Source organism: Neophocaena asiaeorientalis, unplaced genomic scaffold (assembly GCF_003031525.2).
Source record: "Neophocaena asiaeorientalis asiaeorientalis breed wild unplaced genomic scaffold, Neophocaena_asiaeorientalis_V1.1 scaffold19, whole genome shotgun sequence".
Taxonomy (NCBI): Eukaryota; Metazoa; Chordata; class Mammalia; order Artiodactyla; family Phocoenidae; genus Neophocaena; species Neophocaena asiaeorientalis.
The window spans coordinates 8,021,215-8,041,887 of record NW_020173388.1 but is presented as its reverse complement, the minus strand read 5'-3'; the positions used below and the strand labels follow the sequence as shown (position 1 = coordinate 8,041,887).

The following is a 20,673-nucleotide window of genomic DNA, read 5'->3' as shown; positions in this document are numbered from 1 at the left end:
TCTAAAGTGCAATTAGTTGAATTCTACAGCAAGATGATGTTGAACATATTAAAGCAACTAGATTGTTTACTCCCTTGAGGACCTGCCTGGTTCTGAGTTTTCTTCTCCTTTTTGAGTATGGGGATTACTATTTCATGTTAGGACAGTTCATCTAACAATAACTGCTTTGCCAAAGTCTGCTTTTTGCGCTGAACAAGTACTACGTTTATTTTTTTTTCTGTATTGTGTGCTTGCGTTCATCACTTTACTTATTAGCTTTGTATTCTTTGCATCCTGTAGCATGTTTGCTGGTGGTTTGTTTTCTCTTTGATATTTTGATTGGTTTACATATTATAGATTTTCTCATCTATAAGAAATAATTTTGGAAAGTATGCACTTTGCACTAAGATTTCCATTCCCTTTCTTTTCCAACTTAATGCACTAAGCATCACTTTAAGATTCCTCTGCTTCTAGGATTCTAACATAGTCTCACCTTATCTGTTCCTTGATAAATTTTCAAGTTTGTATTAAAATATTCAAGTTTACAGAAGCTATAGTCTTTATCTTGTCCTTCCAGGCAAATATTACAGTTCCTTATTTTTCAACAGCTTCGCAAAGGCTGAAAAATTTGCCTCGTACTTCCCTCAAAGCCAAACAGTTGCTTCAAACTTCATCTACAAAAAGAGGTAACTACAGCCTCTTACTAAGTTTTAAATTTCAGCAAATGGTCAAGTTAGTTAAATCTTTTACCTTTTGGCATACTGAGTCAGTGATGTCTATAAGGCACATTTTAGTCTTTTTTTTTTTAATACTAAAATAATGTGTATTCATTCTCTGTTACTTGGATAAATCCAGAAGAAACTCATTTTCTACAGAGGTATGTATTGGGTTGCAATTCTAAAAGGAATAAGTGATATATAGCATTTAATATTAGAGAATTTATCATTTTTCTTACCTAAAACTGTAGGTTATTGTTTTAACTTTGTTAGGTAAACTAATAAATGCTTTAAAATGAACCAAATGCCAGACATTCTGTATGTTGTTTTTTCTTCTGTCTTTGGTTTTTGGATTTACTTATCTGTAGGATGAAACAAGCATGTTTTCATATTAGAAATTGATCGATGTTAAAGCAGAGTTGTTAACTGATGATGTTTGGAATATTCATGGAATGGTAGCTTTTGTAAGAACTGACAGCTGAAGAAATATATAAAGGTTGCCATCAAAGTTATCATGTTGGTTTCAAGAGATTGGATGTATGGACAGCTAGGAAGAAGTAGAATTGGGAGAAACACTGTGGGATTAGATAGACCAGCAGTAATAAGAATGAATAGAAGCCTCAGAGGAAATGGTACAGAACAAATATAGGCAAGGAGGAAAAATATTTCCCCTATCCAGGACATGTAGATTTCCTGATAGCTTCAGAACTCAATAAATAACAAAGATATATAAGAAGGATAAGACACTAACAGGACATTATATGGAAAGAGGAGGTTTGGGATTTGATTTGTTGAAAAAATGATTTAGTTAATATGGTTATAAAAGTACTGAAATAGGTACTTTAGCAAGTTCACTAATGCAGATGTTTTAGCAATGATATGGTGGATTAAGTATAATTTAAGGAAATAGTTTTAGATATTAGAATCCAAAGAAAAGAGAATAGTCAAATAGAAAAGTAGAATGTTGGAATGTTTGTGTTTTAGATGTCAGGGGCTGATTATAGGCCTCCAGTAAGGGTGTGTTTTGGTGCCACTGTCAGAAATAATAACAGACTGAACAGATTATGCTCTTTTGATGGAGAAGAAGGTGATTTATTAAGGATCATTGTAGAAACGGTTCTTAAATTATTTGAGGACCTTAAACTTCTTTTTTGAGATTTCCAGATACTTTTGAGTACTTCTAGGTGTGGAAGGTAGGTGAAAACAGATGATTATAAAATGATTGTAGTATCTATACCAGGGCAAGAGAGAATTTTACGTTTATATAAATTTTATTTTTTGTATGCCTCTATAAGCTGCTTCATAATGTTTTTTGGCATTAGGTACGCTTATATAATTTAAAAATTTTACTTGAAGATTTTACGTTGCTATTTATTAGATCGAGAAGATCATAACTTCTGGCTGATTTTTTTTGGGGGGGTGGGGGACGCCTGTGGAGGTTACATTATTTTTGTGATTCTGAACTACCAAACTGCCTGCCCTCTGTGATAACAGGAAAACCCAGTCTCATAATTCCTGGTACCTCTAGCTGTCTAGATGACATGGTAAAGAGAGAGAAGTTTGTGCGTGTGCATGTTTGATTTTTTGTTCCTTTTTGTTTCATTTTGTTTAATCTCTCATTTATCTTAATCCAGACTCCCTTATTTTCTGGTCAGTACTGTGGCTTGGTGATGATCATCTTACACTATAAGTTCTAAACCAATTGAAAAAGGAACAATATATGATAGGATTTAAAATACTAGTTTAATTACTGGTAAAGCTGAGCTGGAGAATATCTCTTGGATCCAAGGTCAAAATGGATTTTCTAATTTACCCTCATGTCTAGACTTTGAGAGAGAGGAGTCTGCATTGGACTGTGGGATTCTCTGCTCTTGTAGGGATGTGAAGCAGACAGGATTCAGACACCACGTTTTCATAGGTACCTTTGCACATTAATCCCATCCAGTAGAGAAGCATGGACTAGATAGTAAATTGCCACATAAATCAGTTGTTCCTCATCCTGGGGATGAGCCTATAACATTTTCTAGAAAGCTGATTTACTTATTTTAAGGACTCACAGAATCATGGGAAGAGGAAGAAGATGGTTTCCTTAACTATTGGAAAAATGGTCACTTTGATTTTAATTGCATTTAGTAGTAGCTGGAGTTTGAAGATGGGAAGGGAAGTAAAACTGTGTTGCCTGGCACAAAGAAACATTCCATAAACATTTCTTGATGAACACGATCATGCCACTAACTCAGGAAGGGCTGGACACATCCCTCTCTGTGTTTTCTTCTTGCAAAGCTTTTGTGTTTCTTCAGCCCACTTTTCTCTTTGAGGGAAAGAACGCATTGTGTTTTTTTAAGACTTCGTAGAAGTGACTGCTTAAACTGCTTTGATAAAGATACATTTTATTTATCTCCAGTTGCTGGGAACTCAGTCAAGTAGAGATAAACAGGGTAGAAACCTCAACAAGTCAGGGGAAGAAAATGAAGACTAATTAGAGAAGTGAATGTAGAGATAAGGACAAATTTGAATGTACAAACATACTTTTATTTAGAAGGAAAGAAACAACTAAGGAGGAGTTCATGATGGTAGTTGTCTAATACTGCTTTAATTTTCTAATTCACTATATTTTGAGGTATTTAAGGTGACATAAGCAATATTTATAAGAGGCCTTATTGATATGAACCCAGGAATTTTGTCATTACCCTGGATCCAAAATTTTAAATTTCATGTTCCCTTTTCTATCAACTAACACATATTGAATCTGAAGCATGAACAAGATACATGCATTACATTCTTTTATCTTTTTTTCCTCTGTTCTAGTCCCTCTTTACTTTTTCTTCTGTTAAAAGTTGTGAGCAAAGCCAGCCTCTGCCATAAACAGTTTTTAGATACAGTTAAAATTGAAGGAGTTGCTCTCCCTCCCATGACTGTTACATACAATTGGGAGAAGGAAAGGAGAGAGCATGGGGGCTCCCTCCAAACACACAAATTTGTGTTGGATCATTTCATGCTGTCTTTGTAATGATACTTGAATAGATTTTACTTATATTTAGACTTGCTAAGGCTTTTATGATTTTCTAAGATTCTTTTTTCCTCTTTAGTTAAATCTTGACTACATCTATCAATTTCCTTTGCTGAGAAAGTCCTAGATCAAAATTTCCACCTCTCTGAAATGTGTGCCTTGATCTTCCTGATTAAATAGGACTGCATTTTAAAATATTAAAAGCCTTTAACATTCTGTGGTTTTAAAAGATCACCTGATTCCAATTAACCCTCATTATATTTTTATTCCTCCCTAACTCCCAAGTTTATAGATAAGGCAAAATGCTGCTACCATTAGAGGAGGAAACATTTTTTACAATAGTAAAACTACAGCTTAGTGCACCTCTTCATATACTCTAGTTTTCCCTCAGTTTATACTTTAACCTTATTAAAGCATTTCTCTCCATATCTGGAGATTGTAGAACTTTTTGACTTGTCCTTTCATAAACTGTAGTACATTTATCTAAGAATATAAGGATTAATAAATTTAAAAGGATTTCTAATTTATAAATCTATTTTTTAATCTTTGTTATTTTAAAATACAGCACAAATTCAGAAAACCATATAATACACAGAGAGCTTAATGAATTCCTATAAGGTGACCCCCTTGTAACTACCATTCATATCAGGAGACTAGAACTTACTACCTCAGATACTCTATACCCATCTGCTTCCAAACACAATCCTCTCTTGACCCCCTCTCCCAAGAATAGCCATTCTTCCAGATTTTTACAGCGATCACTTCCTTACTTTTCTGTATAATTTTTATCATCCAAGTAATGAAATTATAGTTTTTCCTCTTTAATATATGTCTTTTTAAAGTTTCTCTTAATTTATAGTTTTCCTCCAACTCTTTACTCCCCCTTGTTGTTTGAAGAAACCACCAAATCACTTGTCCAGTAGATGTTCACACAGAATGGATTTTCCATGGTGTCATTTATCAGGTTCCTCTGTATTTCCTATAAATTGTTAGTTATCCACATGCTTAATTAGATTCAGTTATGTTATTTTTGGCAAGACTACTATATAGGTGGTGGTACTTCTTGGTGTTGCCTGTTTCATATGATATTAGCAGGCATTGATGCAATAATGCCTATATCCTTACTTTATTAGGAATTGCAGAATTGGGTTATTTCAATTCTAACATTCCTAAGAGAAACTTTACCTTATTCTTTGGTTAACTAGCACTGAGGTTTTATTTCAATACTTTTTCTTTCCCTTTATTTACCAGTTTACAAAATAAAAAATTGGCAATCTAGGATCCTCCAAAGGTGACCAATACTTTTCATATATATATATACACACACACGTACGTATATATATATATATATATATATATATCATTATAAACTTACAGATTTAAACATTTTTTAATGTGTTTCAGTCTGAGTATTTTCCCAACTTTGGTAGAAGCATCTTCAAGTTGGTGTTCAGGTCTTTTTGACACAACCCTGGTAGTCTTTGATAACGTCTTGATAACTGGTATGACAAGATAGGCTCATCTTATACACTTCCTGCCACAGACCTGAATTTAGTTATTTCTCAAAAAAAAAATCCTGATTTCTTTTGGTAGGAAATGGAATTTCGAAACCAAAGTGTGAGTTTTTAGTTGTGCTCTTTACTATCCAGTTGGTCATTGTTTCTAGTTCTTTTCAGTTACTAGAAATAGATATGTGTAGATTTGTGTTTGTATATTTTTTAAGATTGAATGCCTTAATGAGTTCATGCTGATACTTCCTAATCAAATTTAGGGCTTGAGGATAATTACTTAACCTCTTTTAACTTAAAGCTTTCTTTCTTTTATTCTGCTCCGAGAAGTCTGTCTCTCAGAAACACATAGAAATAGAGTATCATTTAATAATTTGTTTTCTCCCACATTTTACACAGCATCTTCTGGGGATAACATTAGTGTAATACCATACAATATGGTTACTAAAAGCAGTTTATAAAACTTTTTCCATAAATAGGTTACTAGGGGATAAGGGGGGAAGGGATAAATTGGGAGATTGACATATATTCACTACTATATATAAAATAGATGACTAATAAGAACCTGCTGTATAGCACAGGGAACTCTACTCAATACCCTGTAATGCCTATATCGGAAAAGAACCTAAAAAAAGAGTGGTTATATGTGTATGTATAGCTGATTCACTTTGCTGTACACCTGAAATTAACACAACATTGTAAATCAACTATACTCCAATAAAAAAACTTTTTCCATAAATAACTATTATATACTCTCCTTTATATGCCTCATTTAGTCTCAGCCCTACATTTAAGTAATATTTGATGCTTGCTACCTGTCTGTTGATATTGTCTCACCAGTCAGTTTTCTTGTTTAAAGCTTATCTGTTAGATTCCTTAAGGAGTTATGGGAACAATATCCATTCCCTCAATTTTTGCATGTCGATGACAGCTTGTCTGCTCTTTTTATATTTGAAAGTCATTAGCTAGATACGAAATCTTTGGCTCACATTTTCTTTCCTTGAGTATCTTAAATATATGGCTCCATTTTTGTCAGGAATAAAGAATTGTTTCCGTTCCAATCGTTTGGTCTTTTTATCTGGATGTCCAAAAGTTGTTTTCTTCTCCTTTAAAGTTCAATAATTTATTAGAATATGTCTTAGTGTTTGTCATTCTGAGTTGATTTCCCCAGATATGTGGTGTGTTATTTCAATTTGAAATTGCAGAGTTTTAAAAATTTTAGGCAAGTTCTTTAGAATTATAGTTTTTTTTTATTGTGTTCTTTTGCTTTGGCTTTCTTTTTTTGTGGGGACTCTTCTTGTACACATGTTGGGTGTTCTTTGCCTTTCTTCTGTGTTTCTTGCCTTCTCTTGAATCCTTTTCATCTTTCTTCATTTCTTCTTGTCCTATAAGTTTATTTTCATTGTTTATTTCTTTTAAAGCATAAGGTCATGTGTATGGTGACTTTTGTATTCCTTCTGTCTTAGACTTCATTTTGAAATGATTTATTTTATGTCTGATTCTTTTCTGTGTTCCACCACCTCCCTTTTGAGTGTTTATTCATTCTGATTTATGTTCTTTCATATCTCATAATTTTCATCTTTTTGTGCGTGTGCATGGTGGACATATTTGGCAAGGTTTCACCATTAGTAGGAATATTATTCTATTCCTTATTCTATTTTTTATTTAATAACTTTATATGGGATTTTGCCTTACTCTTTTTCTATTGCTCATTTTTCTGTGAAATTGGTTTTTCTAAACATTTAGAAAGGGAGTTTAAGATTTTCTAATTTATAGCTCTAGTGCTCCCTCTTCTTTTGTTTTAGGAAACTGTTCAAAAATATGGCTGTTTGCGGAGTGGCTGGGCCCGTGAGCCATGGCCGCTGAGCCTGCGTGTCCGGAGCCTGTGCTCCGCAACGGGAGAGGCCACAACAGTGAGAGGCCCGCGTACCGCAAAAAAAAAAAAATATATGGCTGTTTATTTTCTGAGATTTCTTGCTTTTACTCCCCTCCCCTGTTTTAAAATTCATCCTTTTAAAGTGTATAAATCACTGTTTTTTAGTACAGTTGACCCTTGAACAACACGGGTTTGAACTGTATGGGTTCATTTATACATGGATTTTTTTCACTAAGTGTGTGCTACAATACTACACAATCTGTAGTTGGTTGAATCCACAGATGCAGAACCATGCATGTAGAGGGCCAGCTGCAAAGTTATATGTGGATTTTCCAGTGTGCAGAGGGTCAGCACCCCTAACCCCCTGAATTGCTCAAAGGTCAACTGTATATTCACAGAGTTGAGCAACTGTTAACCACTGTCTGATTTTAGAGATTATCATCACCCCATAAGAAACACCATGCCCATTAACAGTCACTCCCATTCCCCACTCCTTCCAGTCACTGGCAACCACTAATCTTTCTGATTCTGGATTTGCCTGTGCTGAACATTTCATATCAGTGGAATCATACAATATGTGATCTTTGCAACTGGCTTCTTTCAAACAAATTTTGTCTATCCATTCATCAGTTGGTGGACATTTGAGTTGTTTTCACTTTGTACCTGTTGTAAATAATGCTGCTAATGCTGCAAGTGTTTGCTGGTAGCTTATTTATTCTTATCTATCAGTCTTTTCGTATGTATGGAAGAAAAGCTAGCAAAACCTGTTCCCAGGGGTTTCTTCTGCCTCTTATGTTTAATAAATATTCTCTTGATAAATATATGCTTACAAAAATAATGGTAAGTACTGTACCCTAATGAAAGAAGAAATCAAGGGATTCTATGTCTTGTTTTTTTATGATTACTTGTCAGCCATTACAAACTTAATATGCCTTGGTGTTGTATATTATAAAACCTGCATAGGATAGTAGCCCCACAAATAAACTTTCTGAGTCTAGTTGAAAATTAAAATGGCGAAAAAGACATTTTAATGTCTACTCCCAGAGGTGTTTCTCTTTTGGTATTACCGAGAGGTAAAGAACACCAATCTGGGAGTCAGGAGACCTGAATTCAAGTCCTGACTTTCCTGTTTATTTGCTCAGTTGATTTCTGTGGTTGTGGCAATTTTCCTTCTCTGTAAAGTGGAAGGGTTGTAGTAGTTACTAGTATCTCTTTTAACAAGGATTTTTTAAAAGTTATTTATCTATTTATTTATTTATTTTTGGCTGCGTTGGGTCTTTGTTGCTGAGCGTGGGCTTTCTCTAGTTGTGAGTGGGGACTGCTCTTCATTGTGGTGCTCAAGCTTCTCATTGTGGTGGCTTCTCTTGTTGCAGAGCACAGGCTCTAGGCACACGGGCTTCAGTAGTTGTAGCACGTGGGCCCTAGAGCACACCAGTTTCAGCAGTTGCGGCTCGTGGGCTCAGTAGTTGCGGCACGCAGGCTCTAGAACATGCGGGCTTCAGTAGTTGTGGCGCTCAGGCTCAGTAGTTGTGGCTCACGGGCTCTAGAAGACATGGGTTTCAGTAGTTGCTGCTCATGGGCTCAGTAGTTGCAGCACGCGGACCCTAGAGCACACGGGTTTCAGTAGTTGCTGCTCGTGGGCTCAGTAGTTGTGGCACATGGGCTCTAGAGCACAGGCTCAGTAGTTCTGGCACACGAGCTTAGCTGCTCCGCAGCATGTGGGATCTTCCCGGATCAGGGCTTGAACCCGTGTCCCGTGCATTGGCAGGTGGATTCTTAACCACTGCGCCACCAGGGAAGTCCTAACAAGGATTCTTTAACTCTGTAGTGAGAGAATCATATTTACTTCGTCTCTGTGGTCTTTAATAACCAGAAATTATTTTAAAGTCTTTATTATGTCAGTAACCTGTTGCCATCATTTATGGTGCATAGACCATTGAGTGACTGGAATGATATACCTATAAAGTAAGGGATAGTTGACAAGGAAGTTTTTGGGGTTTTTTTTGCGGTACGCGGGCCTCTCACTGTTGCGGCCTCTCCCATTGCGGAGCACAGGCTCCGGACGCGCAGGCTCAGCGGCCATGGCTCACGGGCCCAGCCACTCCACGACATGTGGGATCTTCTCGGGCCGGGGCACGAACCAGTGTCCCCTGCATCGGCAGGCGGACTCTCAACCACTGCGCCACCAGGGAAGCCAGACAAGGAAGTATTTTTATCTTTATTTTTTAAATAATTGAATGGCATATGTACTTTGCTCCCCATCAGTCATGGTAGCCAGTGTTTGACAATGTGTGTATTTTTATTGCAAACTGTGCATTTATTGGATATTTACATATTTTTAAAAATTATACAATTAATGTAATTTGTAGTTTGGTTGGCATATGACTGGGAAGATAACCACTTGAAGTGTCTAGTTTTTATATTGCAAGATAATGTTTAATATTGAGATATATTATTTGTAAAACATTTTGTATTCAGTGAGTATCAAGCTAAAAACAGTATACAGTTTACTCAATTTCTCCATTTTAAAGTGCCTGCTGAATTATACAAGCCTTAATTAGAAAATAAACTTACCATTTTTATTAAATGCTTATTGAAAGACAAAAATGAATATTGAAAAATTAAGAATCCTCATATCACCCACCATTCCATTTTAGAGATGACTTGGACACCACAGTTAACATTCTTAGTCATATCTCAGTTTTATAAATAGAATTCTAATTCTTGCTTGGAGCCGATAACATTCCTTCATTTTGTGCCTTGATTCAAGTATAATTCTCAGTATCCACAATGAGTAAAGAGAAACTATAACCTGCTGTCATAATTAATTTGGGTAATGGAGCCTAATTTACTTAATCCCTATGTTTTAGTTAATTTATAAGGACAGCTTAGGAGAGTCCTGAGTGACGTTGTTGAATATCTTTCCAGGTAACTGAGCTGCAGCAGGCTGAAAAGCACCATCTTCCTTAGATAAGGGAGGCATGGATATGATACGCCTTACAAATCCTATAATACTTTACATTTTACCAACAGTTTACTTACACATTGCTCATTTGATCTTTGCAGCTAACCTGTGATATTTGCCGAGATTTGTTTTATTAGATTTACATCTGTATATTCTCTTTTTTGGGGTGCAGTGCAAATGGTATTGCATTTAAAATTTTTATTTCCATGCATTTATTGCCAACGTATAGAAATACAATCGATTTTTGTATGCTAATCTTCCATCCTGTGACTTTCCTGAACTCGAAATTTCTGGAAGGTTTTTTTTGTTCTTTTGTTTTTAGATTCCTTGGGATTTTCTTTGTAAACAATCGTGGAGAAAGTTTCTTTCTTTCTTTCTAATCTATATGTCCGTTATTTCCTTTTCTTGTTTATTGCACTGGCTAGAACTTCCAGCATGTGTTACATAAGAGTGGTGAGAGGCTATATCCTTGCCTTGTTCCTGATCTTAGAGGGGAAGCATTCAGTCTTTCATCATTAAATATAATGTTAGCTGTAGATTTTTTGTAGGTGCTCTTTATCAAGTTAAAGTTCCTATTCCCTGTTTTTCTGAAAATTTTGTCATGAATATGTGTTAAATTTTGTCAGACACTTTTTTTACATCAATAGGTAGGCTCGTGATTTTTCTTCTTTAGCCTGTTATGGTGGTAGATTACATGGATTGATTTTCAAATACTGAACCAACTTTGCATCCTGGAATAAATCCCACTCAATCATGGTATATAATTTTTTTTATGTATCACTGAGTTCTGTTTGCTAATATTTTGTTAAGGAGGTTTATGTCTATTTTCCTGACAGATATTGGTCCATAGGTTTCTTTTTTGACACTATCTTTTTTGTCACTGTCTAGTGACACAGTAGTTTTTGGTACTACTGGTGATACTACTTTCATAAAATGAATTGTGATGTGTTCCCTCCTCTTCTGTTTTCTGATAGAGAGTGTATAGAATTGGTGTTAATTCTTCTTTAAACCGTTGGTAGAATTTTCCAGCAAAACCATCTGGGCCTGGAGGTTTCTCTTTCAGAGGGTTTTGAATTATGAAATCAGTTTCCTTAATAATTATATGGCCATTCAGTTTATCTGTTATATACAAGATGAGTCGTGCTAGTTTTTTGAAGAATTGGTTCATTTCATCTAAATTGTCAAATTAATGTGTGTAGGATTGTTCTTAGTACTCCCTTATGATCCTTTTGATGTCTTCAGGGTCTGCAGTGATATCCGATTTCATTACTGATATTGGTAATTTGTGTTTTCTCTCCTTTTTATTTTGCCAGGCTTGTCAATTTTATTGTCCTCTTGAAAGAAATCTTTATTTCTTTGATTTCTCTGGTTTTCTTTATTCAGTCTCATTGATTTGTGCTCTTTATTATCTTCTGCTGCTTGCTTTGAGTTTATTTTACTTTCTCTAGGTTTTTGAAGTAGGAACTTAGATTACTGATTTAAGACTTTTCTTTTTCCTAATTATGACCCACAAACTTTGATATTTTGTATTTGAATTTTTATTCCATTCCATGTATTATAAAATTTCTATCGAGAAGTATATCATTAGTTTTCAAGTGATTTTTTTCATCTTTTTGTTACCTTTTAGTTATTGATTTCTAGTTTGATTGTATTATGGTCAGAGAAAGTACTCTTTGTAATTTCAGTTTTTAAAAAGTTGTTGTAATTTACTTTATGGCCCAGGGCATAGTCTTATTTTGGCTTATATTCTGTGGACACTTGAAAAGAATGTATATTCTGCTGTTGTTTAGTGGATTGTTCTATAAATGTCAGTTAGATTCTGTGGTTGGTGGTGGTGATGTTGAGTTCTTACATGTTCTGTCAGTTGTTAAGAGGGGGGTGTTTAAGTCTCCAACTATTGTGGATTTGTCTGTTTCTCCTTTCAGTTCTGTAAGTTTATCCTTCACATTTTTATAGCTCTGTTTAGTACATACACATTTAGGATTGTTTTGCCTTCTTGGTAATTTGACCCTGCTTTCATTATGTTATCCCTCTTTGTCCCTGATAATTTTCTTTTGCATTATCTGATGTTAATATAACCATCATGCTTTCCTTTTGTATTATTTGCTTGATATATTTTTTCCATCCCTTAACTTTCAACCTCCCTATATTTTAATTTATATATATATATATATATATATATATATATATTTTTTTTTGGTACACGGGCCTCTCACTGTTGTGGCCTCTCCTGTTGTGGAGCACAGGCTCTGGATGCACAGGCTCAGTGGCCATGGCTCATGGGCCTAGCCGCTCCGCGGCATGTGGGATCTTCCCGAACCAGGGCACGAACCCGTGTCCCCTGCATCGGCAGGTAGACTCTCAACCACTGTGCCACCAGGGAAGCCGTATTTTTATATTTGAAGTGAGTTTCATAAAGACAGCATAAACTTAGGTTATGTTTTAAATGCATTTCTGCCAAATCTCTGTCTTAATAATTGGTGTAGATGGACCATTTACATTTCATGTAATTATTGATATGCTTAAGTCTGCCATTTTATTTGTTTATTGTTTTTTCTCTTTTTCATTTCTCTATTTTCTTTTTCCTGCATTCCTGTGGGTTATTTGAACATTCTTTATAATTCCGTTTTGACTTATATATAGTGTTTTTTAGTCCATATGTTTGCATATGTAGTGGTTGCATTACATTACATTATGTATACATAACATCATATATACATATCACAGTCTGTTGATGTTATCATTTTATCAGTTCAAATATGTAAACCTTACCTTTTTTTTTTGCGGTACGCGGGCCTCTCACTGCTGTGGCCTCTCCCGTTGTGGAGCACGGGCTCCAGATGCGCAGGCTCAGCGGCCACGGCTCATGGGCCTAGCCACTCCGCGGCATGTGGGATCTTCCCGGAACAGGGCACAAACCTGTGTCCCCTGCATCGGCAGGCGGACTCTCAACCACTGTGCCACCAGGGAAGCCCAAACCTTACCTTTTTTCATGTACCTTTACCCTCACCCCATTTATAATTGTCTTAAATATTTTCTTTAAATAATATTTCAACAACATCAGTGTTATAATTTTTTCTTCAACCTGCATGTATAATTTTGAAAACTCAAGGAGAGGGAAATCCTATGTGTCTGCCCATATTTTTGCTTACCTTGTTCTTTCTTCTTTTCTGATATTCCAGGTTTCCATGTTTTTATCATTTTCTTTCTGTTTATAGAATCTGTTTAGCTGGGGATTTTGGAGGGGAGGGGAGTCTGCTGGCCACAAATTGTGTTGGTTTTCTTTTGTCTGAGAATGTTTTGATTTTTCCCTTAGTTCTTCTGGGATATTTTCTCTGAGTATAGGATTCTGGGTTGACATTTCTTTTAACTCTTGAAAAATATTTGCTACTTTTCTCCTGGCCTCTGAGGGCTATGATGCGAAATCCACTGTTGTTAGAATTCATTTTCCCCTATAGGTTAGGTATTATTTCTTTCTCTGATTTCAAGGTTTTTTCTTGTGTTTCATTTTCAGAAGTTTATAACTATGATGTGTCTTGGCATGGATTGCTTTGGATTTACCTAGTTGGTGTTCTCCTAGTTTTTTGAATCTGCAGGTTTATGTCCTTTGACAAATATGGGAAGTTTTCGTATATGGGAAGTCATTATTTCTCACAGTACTTTTTGTCCTCTCTTTCTCCTTTCCTCCCAGTACTCCATTGGCAAGAAAATGTGGGTCTTTTCTTGTAGTCCCACAGGTCCCCAAAAATTCTGTTCAGTTTTTTCTTTTTTTTATTGAAGTAGTTGATTTATAGTGTTTTGTTAATTTCTACTGTACAGCAGAGTGATTCACTTATATATATATACACACACATTCTTTTAAAAATTCTTCTTCATTATGGTTTATCACAGGATATTGAATTTAGTTCCTTGTGTTATACAGTAGGACCTTGTTGTTTATCCATTCTAGATATAATGGTTTGCATCTGCTAATCCCGAACTCCCAATCCATCCCTCCCCTACTGCCCTCTCCCTTGGCAACCACAAGTCTTTTCTCTATGTCTGTGAGTCTGTTAATGTTTCGTAAATAGGTTCATTTGTGTCATATTTTAGATTCCACATATAAGTAATATCATATGGTATCTGTGTTTCTCTTTCTGATAATCATACTTAGTTATATTATCGTACTTAGTATGATAATCTCTAAGTCCATCCATGTTGCTGAAAATGGCATTATTTCATTCTTTTTTTTGCGTACATGGGCCTCTCACTGTTGTGGCCTCTCCCGTTGTGGAGCACAGGCTCCGGACGCACAGGCTCAGCGGCCATGGCTCACAGGCCCAGCCGCTCCGTGGCACATGGGATCCTCCCGGACCAAGGTCCGAACCTGCGTTCCCTGCATCGACAGGCGGACTCCCAACCACTGCGCCACCCGGGAAGCCCTATTTCATTCTTTTTTACAGCTGAGTAGTATTCCATTGTATATATTTAACACATCTTGTTTATCCATTCATTGTTGATGGACATTTAGGTTGTTTCCATGTCTTGGCTATTGTGAATAGTGCTGCTATGAATATAGGGGTGCATGTATCCTTTTGAATTGTAGTTTTATCCAGATATATGCCCAGGAGTGGGATTGCTGGATCATATGCTAGATATATTTTTAGTTTTTTGAGGAACTTCCATACTGTTTTCCAAGGTGGCTGCACCAACTTACATTCCCACAAATACTGTAGGAGGGTTCCCTTTTCTCTACACCCTCTCTAGCACTTGTTATTTGTGGACTCTTTAATGATGACCCTGTGACCCTGACCAGTGTGAGGTGGTACCTCATTGTAGTTTTGATTTGCATTTCTCTAATAATTAGCGATGTTGAGTTTCGTTTCATGTGCCTATTGGCTATCTGTATGTCTTCTTTGGAGAAATGTCTATTTAGGTCTTCTGCCCATTTTTCAATTGGGTTGTTTCAATTGTTTTTTGTTGTTGAGCTGTATGAGCTGTTTGTATAGTTTGGAAATTAAGCCCTTGTCCGTCACATCATCTGCAAATATTTTCTCCCATTCTGCAGGCTGTCTTTTTGTTTTGTTTATGGCTTCCTTTGCTGTACAAAAGCTTGTAAGCTTGATTAGGTCCTATTTGTTTATTTTCACTTTTATTTCTATTTCATTGGGAGGCTTTTTTTTTTTTTTAAGTCTATTTTTTCTATGTTCAAATTGGGTAATTTCTTTTGTTCTATCTTGCAGTTCACTGGCATTCCCCCAGCCCCCATTTTGCTACTGAGCTCATCCACTGAGTTTTTATTTTGGTTAATGCATTTTTAAGTTTTAAAATTTACATTTGATTCCCATTTCTCTGTGTCTTCTATTTATTTGTTGAGACTTTGTATTTTTGCATATTTCAAGTGTTAAGAATTACTCATTCAAAAAATTTTATGATAGCTACTTTATTTTTTTTAATATCTTTATTGGAGTATAATTGCTTTACAATGTTATGTTAGTTTATGCTGTACAACAAAGTGAATCAGCTATATGTATACATGTATCCCCATATCCCCTCCCTCTTGAGCCTCCCTCCCACCCTTCCTATCCCACCCCTCTAGGTGGTCACTTAACACCGAGCTGATCTTCCTGTGCTATGCAGCAGCTTCCCACTAGCTATCTGTTTTACATTTGGTAGTGTATATTTGTCAGTGCTACTCTCTCACTTCGTCCCAGCTTCCCCTCCCCTCCCTGTGTTCTCAAGTCTGTTCTCTACATCTGTGTCTTTATTACTGCCCTGCCACTAGGTTCTTCAGTACTGTTGATTTAGATTCCTTATATGTGATACCTACTTTAAAATCTTTGTCAAATAATTCTAACGTCTCTGTCATCTTGGTGTTCACATCTCTTGATTGTATTTCTTTATTTAGTTTAAGATCTTCCTGGTTCTTGGTATGATAAATTTTTTTTTAAATTGAAATCTGGACATTTTCAGATTATGAGAGTCTAGATCTTATTTAAACCTACCCTTTTATGAAAGGGTATGTCTTTCTCTGACACCACTCAGGCATTTGGTGGATATGGGGCAGGGGATTTCATTACTGCTATGGGAATAGACGCACAGGTTCCCCACTCAGTTCCTGTTGACACCCAAGGGGGAGGAACTGACTGGGTGGAGGTAGAAATTTTGGCTCCCCATATGGTCTCCACTGAAACTGTGTTGAGGGTGGTCTTACTACCAGTGAGCAATCATGAAAGTCCTGACTCTCCATTAGTCCTCCTCTGACACCAACCCAAGAGGAGGGAAAAGAGCACCTCATTACTTCCTTCTCTCTTACCTCCCTGGATAAGGTGTTTGTAGGCCTTGTTCAGTCTCAAAAGGATAGAAGTCCAGGCTCCCCACTAGCCTTTGTTGGCATTGGTGACAGTAGTGCCACAGTTTTTTCTGTTGTGTTTGGCTGGAGCAGAGCAGTTATCTAAAAGTTTTCTTTCCTAGTCCTTTGGCTAGAGAGAGCAGATTTTTTTTTTGGTCTGTCATACCCAAAGGTCTTTTTGGGTTGCTGCCTTCTTCAGCTTTAATCTGGGATATATGAGGCAAAAGAAAATCCTGGGAACTCATTACCATGTCATCTCTCAGATCTCAGGGTTCCTGGGTAGTGTTTCTTCTCTCCATGTTTCAGTCTTATGTTTGTTTTATATACAGTGCCCACGGTCTTAAATTATACTTACTGGGAGAAATAGGGAAAAGTTCATCTATTCCATTTTCCAAGTGGAAGTCTGAGATTCACATTCTTAAAAAATTTCAGGAGACAACCATTTCCCTGGCATAACTATTAATAGTTAAAATGGTGGTCAGAAGTTTTTCCAGAGGAAAAGGCTTTCACAAAGCCTATTTTCAAGATAAGCTTTGGTGAGACATTCCAAACATTATAGATATATTCCAGTATTTATAAAGCTGTGATGTAGAAATGAAGCACTCTCAGGGACTTCCCTGGCGGCACAGTGGTTAAGACTCTGTGCTCCCAATGCAGGGGGCCCGGGTTCGATCCTTGGTCAGGGAACTAGATCCCACATGCATGTGGCAACTAAGAGTTCACATGCCACAACTAAGGAGCCCATGAGCCGCAACTAAGGAGCCTGCCTGCTGCAACTAAGACCTGGTGCAAGCAAATAAATAAATACTATTAAAAAAAAAAAGAAAGAAAGAAATGAAACACTGTCAGCCTCATCAAGATGATCTGCCTAATTTCAGCATACCCTCTATATCAGTCACCATAAGAAAGAAGCCTAGGACTCCTTGGTCGTCTCTCACCTACTAGATTGTCGTTCACAATGTCTTAGTGAATCTCTTAACCTGACCTCATTTCTGTCTATCCCCAGCTCTCCAGACTTTTCCAAAATACTCCTTGAAACTCAGTGATCCTCCTCTGAACTTTACTGTTCTTGCCTCCTATCTGAAACCTGCATCCCCACCAAAACAAAATCCCAGTCAAAAGGCTGCCAAGTATGATAAAAAAAACTAGGACTGAAGGTGGCTTTTCTGGAGTTGGTACTGGAAGGAGCAGGTCTAGGCACCACCCTTAGATAGTGGCTAGAGGATAACTTAGACATAGAGTCTCAGTTATTCAGTGAGCTTCCAGGAAGACAGTGAAACAACTTGGGCAGAGACAAAGGTGGGACTGCAGGGAATAGAATTGAGAAAACACTTTCACAGTCACCTATAGAAAGGGGAAGATGGATTATATAAGGTAAAAAAAAAAAAAAAACTTCTGTGAAGATCATGGAATTTGCAATTCAGGGTACTTGGATCCTGTGGACATCTTGTCTTCAGTTTTCTACCAGAAGAGACTGTAACAGTTTGTTGGATATAATTGATTCAAGATATAATTGGTTCATAATTATTCTCAATTATGGCCTTACTTTAGAGCCCCTTATGGAGTTTTTGGGGGGTTTTCGGTTTTTTTTTTTTTTTGGCTGCACCCTGCAGCATCCAGAACTTCCCCAACCAGGGATTGAACCTGCACCCACTGCAGTGGAAGCATGGGGAAGCGCGGAGTCTTAACCACTAGACCACAAGGGAAGTCCTGGAGTTTTTTTTTTTTTTAATCAGCTTTACTCAGGTGGAATTTTAAATGCACAATTTTAATTACAAGAGTATACATTCATGCAGCCAGCCTAGTAAAGTTATCGAACATTTACATCATCCCCCAAAGTTTTTTTTGTACTTCCTCCCAGTCAGTTCTCCCAGCCTCAGGCAAATATCTGATTTGTGCTTAGTTACTGTAAGTTAGATTTGCCTAATTTTTGAGAATCATCCTTGTTGTATCAGCAGTTTTCTCCTCTTTGTTGCTGAGTGGTATTCTGTTGTATGGATATACCACAATTTGTTTACCTATTCACCTGCTGATGGACATTTGAGCTGTGTCCAATTGAATGGAGTATTCTATAAGTGTCAGGTCAGCTTGATTGATGGTGTTGGTCATGTCTTTGTCCTTTCTGATTTTCTACCTATTTGTTTCATCTATTACTAAGGAGTGTTGAAATATCTAACTAATTATGGACTTTTTTAGTTCCTTTCAGTTATGTCTGTTTCATGTGTTTTGTATATTTGTTTTGGGGTATACATAGCTAGTATTCTTATGTCCTCTTGCTGAATCGACCCCTTTAACTTTATGAACTCTATCTCTGATGGTAATTGCTTTCTGATATTATTATAAACACTCCATCTTTTTCATAATCGGTTTTGTATAAGGTAACTTTTTCTATCCTTTTACTTTTAACCTGTGTCTTTATATCTAAAATGTGTTTCTTTTAGATAGCATGTTGCTCTTGCTTTTTTGTCCATACTGGCAATATTTACCTTTTAATTGGAGTGATCACTATTCACGTTTAATGCAGTTATTAATATGGTTGGTTTAAAATCTGTCTCACAACTTGTTTTCTCTTTGTCTCTTCAGATTTTTGTTCCTTTTCTCCTTTGCTTTCAGTCTTTTGGAATATCTGAGTACTTTTTATATACTACATTTTATTTTCACGGTTGGCTTACTTTCTATCTCTTTTTTTTTTCTTTTTATTAAGTGGTTGCTTTAGAGTGTGCATATTTAACTTACTACAGTTATCTTCAAGTAATATACCACTTCACTTATGATGTAAGAACCTCAGAATAGTATATTTCCATTCCTTCCCATTTTTTGTGCTACATTTATCATTTACTTTTACTCTCTTTATATATATTATATTAAATCACAGAGAATGTTTTTGTTAGTTTTAGTTTACAGAGTTATCTTTTAGTGAAATTAAAAATGATTTATTAAAGATCTTTTATGTTTCCCAAAATATTTACCATTCCTGGCACTGTTCATTGCTTTATGCAGATCAGGGTTACCATTTGGTATCATTTTCCTTCTGCCTGAAGAACTTCCTTTAGTATTTCTGTTAGTGAAAGACTTGCTGGCAACAAATATTCTCAGATTTTGTTTGTCTTTAGAAGTCTTTGCTTTGATGTTAGTTTTGAATGATAATTTTGCTGGATATAGAACTCTAGATCGAAGTCTGAGTTTTTTGGGGTTTTTTTTTTACATCTTTGTTAGAGTATAATTGCTTTACAATGGTGTGTTAGTTTCTGCTTTATAACAAAGTGAATCAGTTATACATATGCATATGTTCCCATATCTCTTCCCTCTTGCGTCTCCCTCCCTCCCACCCTCCCTATCCCACCCCTCCAGGCGGTCACAAAGCACCGAGCTGATCTCCCTGTGCTATGCGGCTGCTTCCCACTAGCTATCTGTTTTACATTTGGTAGTGTGTATATGTTCATGCCTCTCTTTTGCTTTGTCGCAGCTTACCCTTCCACCTCCCCATATCCTCAAGTCCATTCTTTAGTAGGTCTGTGTCGGAAAAAAAAAAAAAGTTTGTTTTTTAAACTACTTAGATACTTGAGTTTATAGTTATCATCAAATTTGGAAGATTTTCAGCCATTCTTCAAATCTTTTCTGTCCCACTTACAGCCCCTTTCATCTGGGACTCCAGTTGCATGTATTAGACCACATGATTTTGACGTGTAGATCAGTAAGGCTTTATCATTTCTTTTTTGAGTCTTTTTATTCTCTGTATGCTTTAGTTTAGATAATTCTTATTGTTATGTCTTCAGCTACCTCTTCTTCTGTAACATCTAAATTGTTATTAATTCCCATCCAGTGAACTTAGCACTTGGAATATATTATAAGTTTTTCATCTTTAAAAGTTCTATTGGGAATTCCCTGGCGGTCCAGTGGTTAGGACTGTGCTTCCACTGCAGGGGGCCCAGGTTCGATCCCTGTTCGGGAACTAAGATCCTGCAAGCTTTAGGGCATGGCTAATAATAATAACAATAATAATAGAAAAAATATTTTTTTAAAAAGTTCTATCTAGCTCTTTAAAAAAGCTTTTATTGGGCTTCCCCGGTGGCACAGTGGTTGAGAGTCCGCCTGCAATGCTAGGGGACACAGGTTCGTGCCCCGGTCCTGGAAGATCCCACATGCCGTGGAGCGGCTGGGCCTGTGAGCCATGGCCGCTGAGCCTGCGCGTCCGGAGCCTGTGCTCCGCAACGTGAGAGGCCCGCACACTGCAAAAAAAAAAAAAAAAAAAAAAAAAAAAAAAAAAAAAAAAAAAAAAACAGGGGGG

At 36.5% G+C, this 20,673-nt stretch overlaps 1 protein-coding gene across 4 annotated transcripts in view; it reads left to right on the top strand.

Annotated features, from left to right (window-relative positions):
* The window catches only part of SLAIN2 (SLAIN family member 2), a 78,880-nt gene that overhangs the window by 50,917 nt on the left and 7,290 nt on the right, over nt 1–20,673 (top strand). For 3 of the 4 annotated variants that reach the window (XM_024746709.1, XM_024746708.1, XM_024746706.1), the window contains one exon: nt 588–665. The exons of the other annotated variant lie outside the window; for it this stretch is intronic. In XM_024746709.1, the coding sequence (XP_024602477.1) occupies nt 588–665 (78 nt within the window). The remainder of the gene's footprint in view (nt 1–587; nt 666–20,673) is intronic. 4 annotated transcript variants of the gene reach the window in all.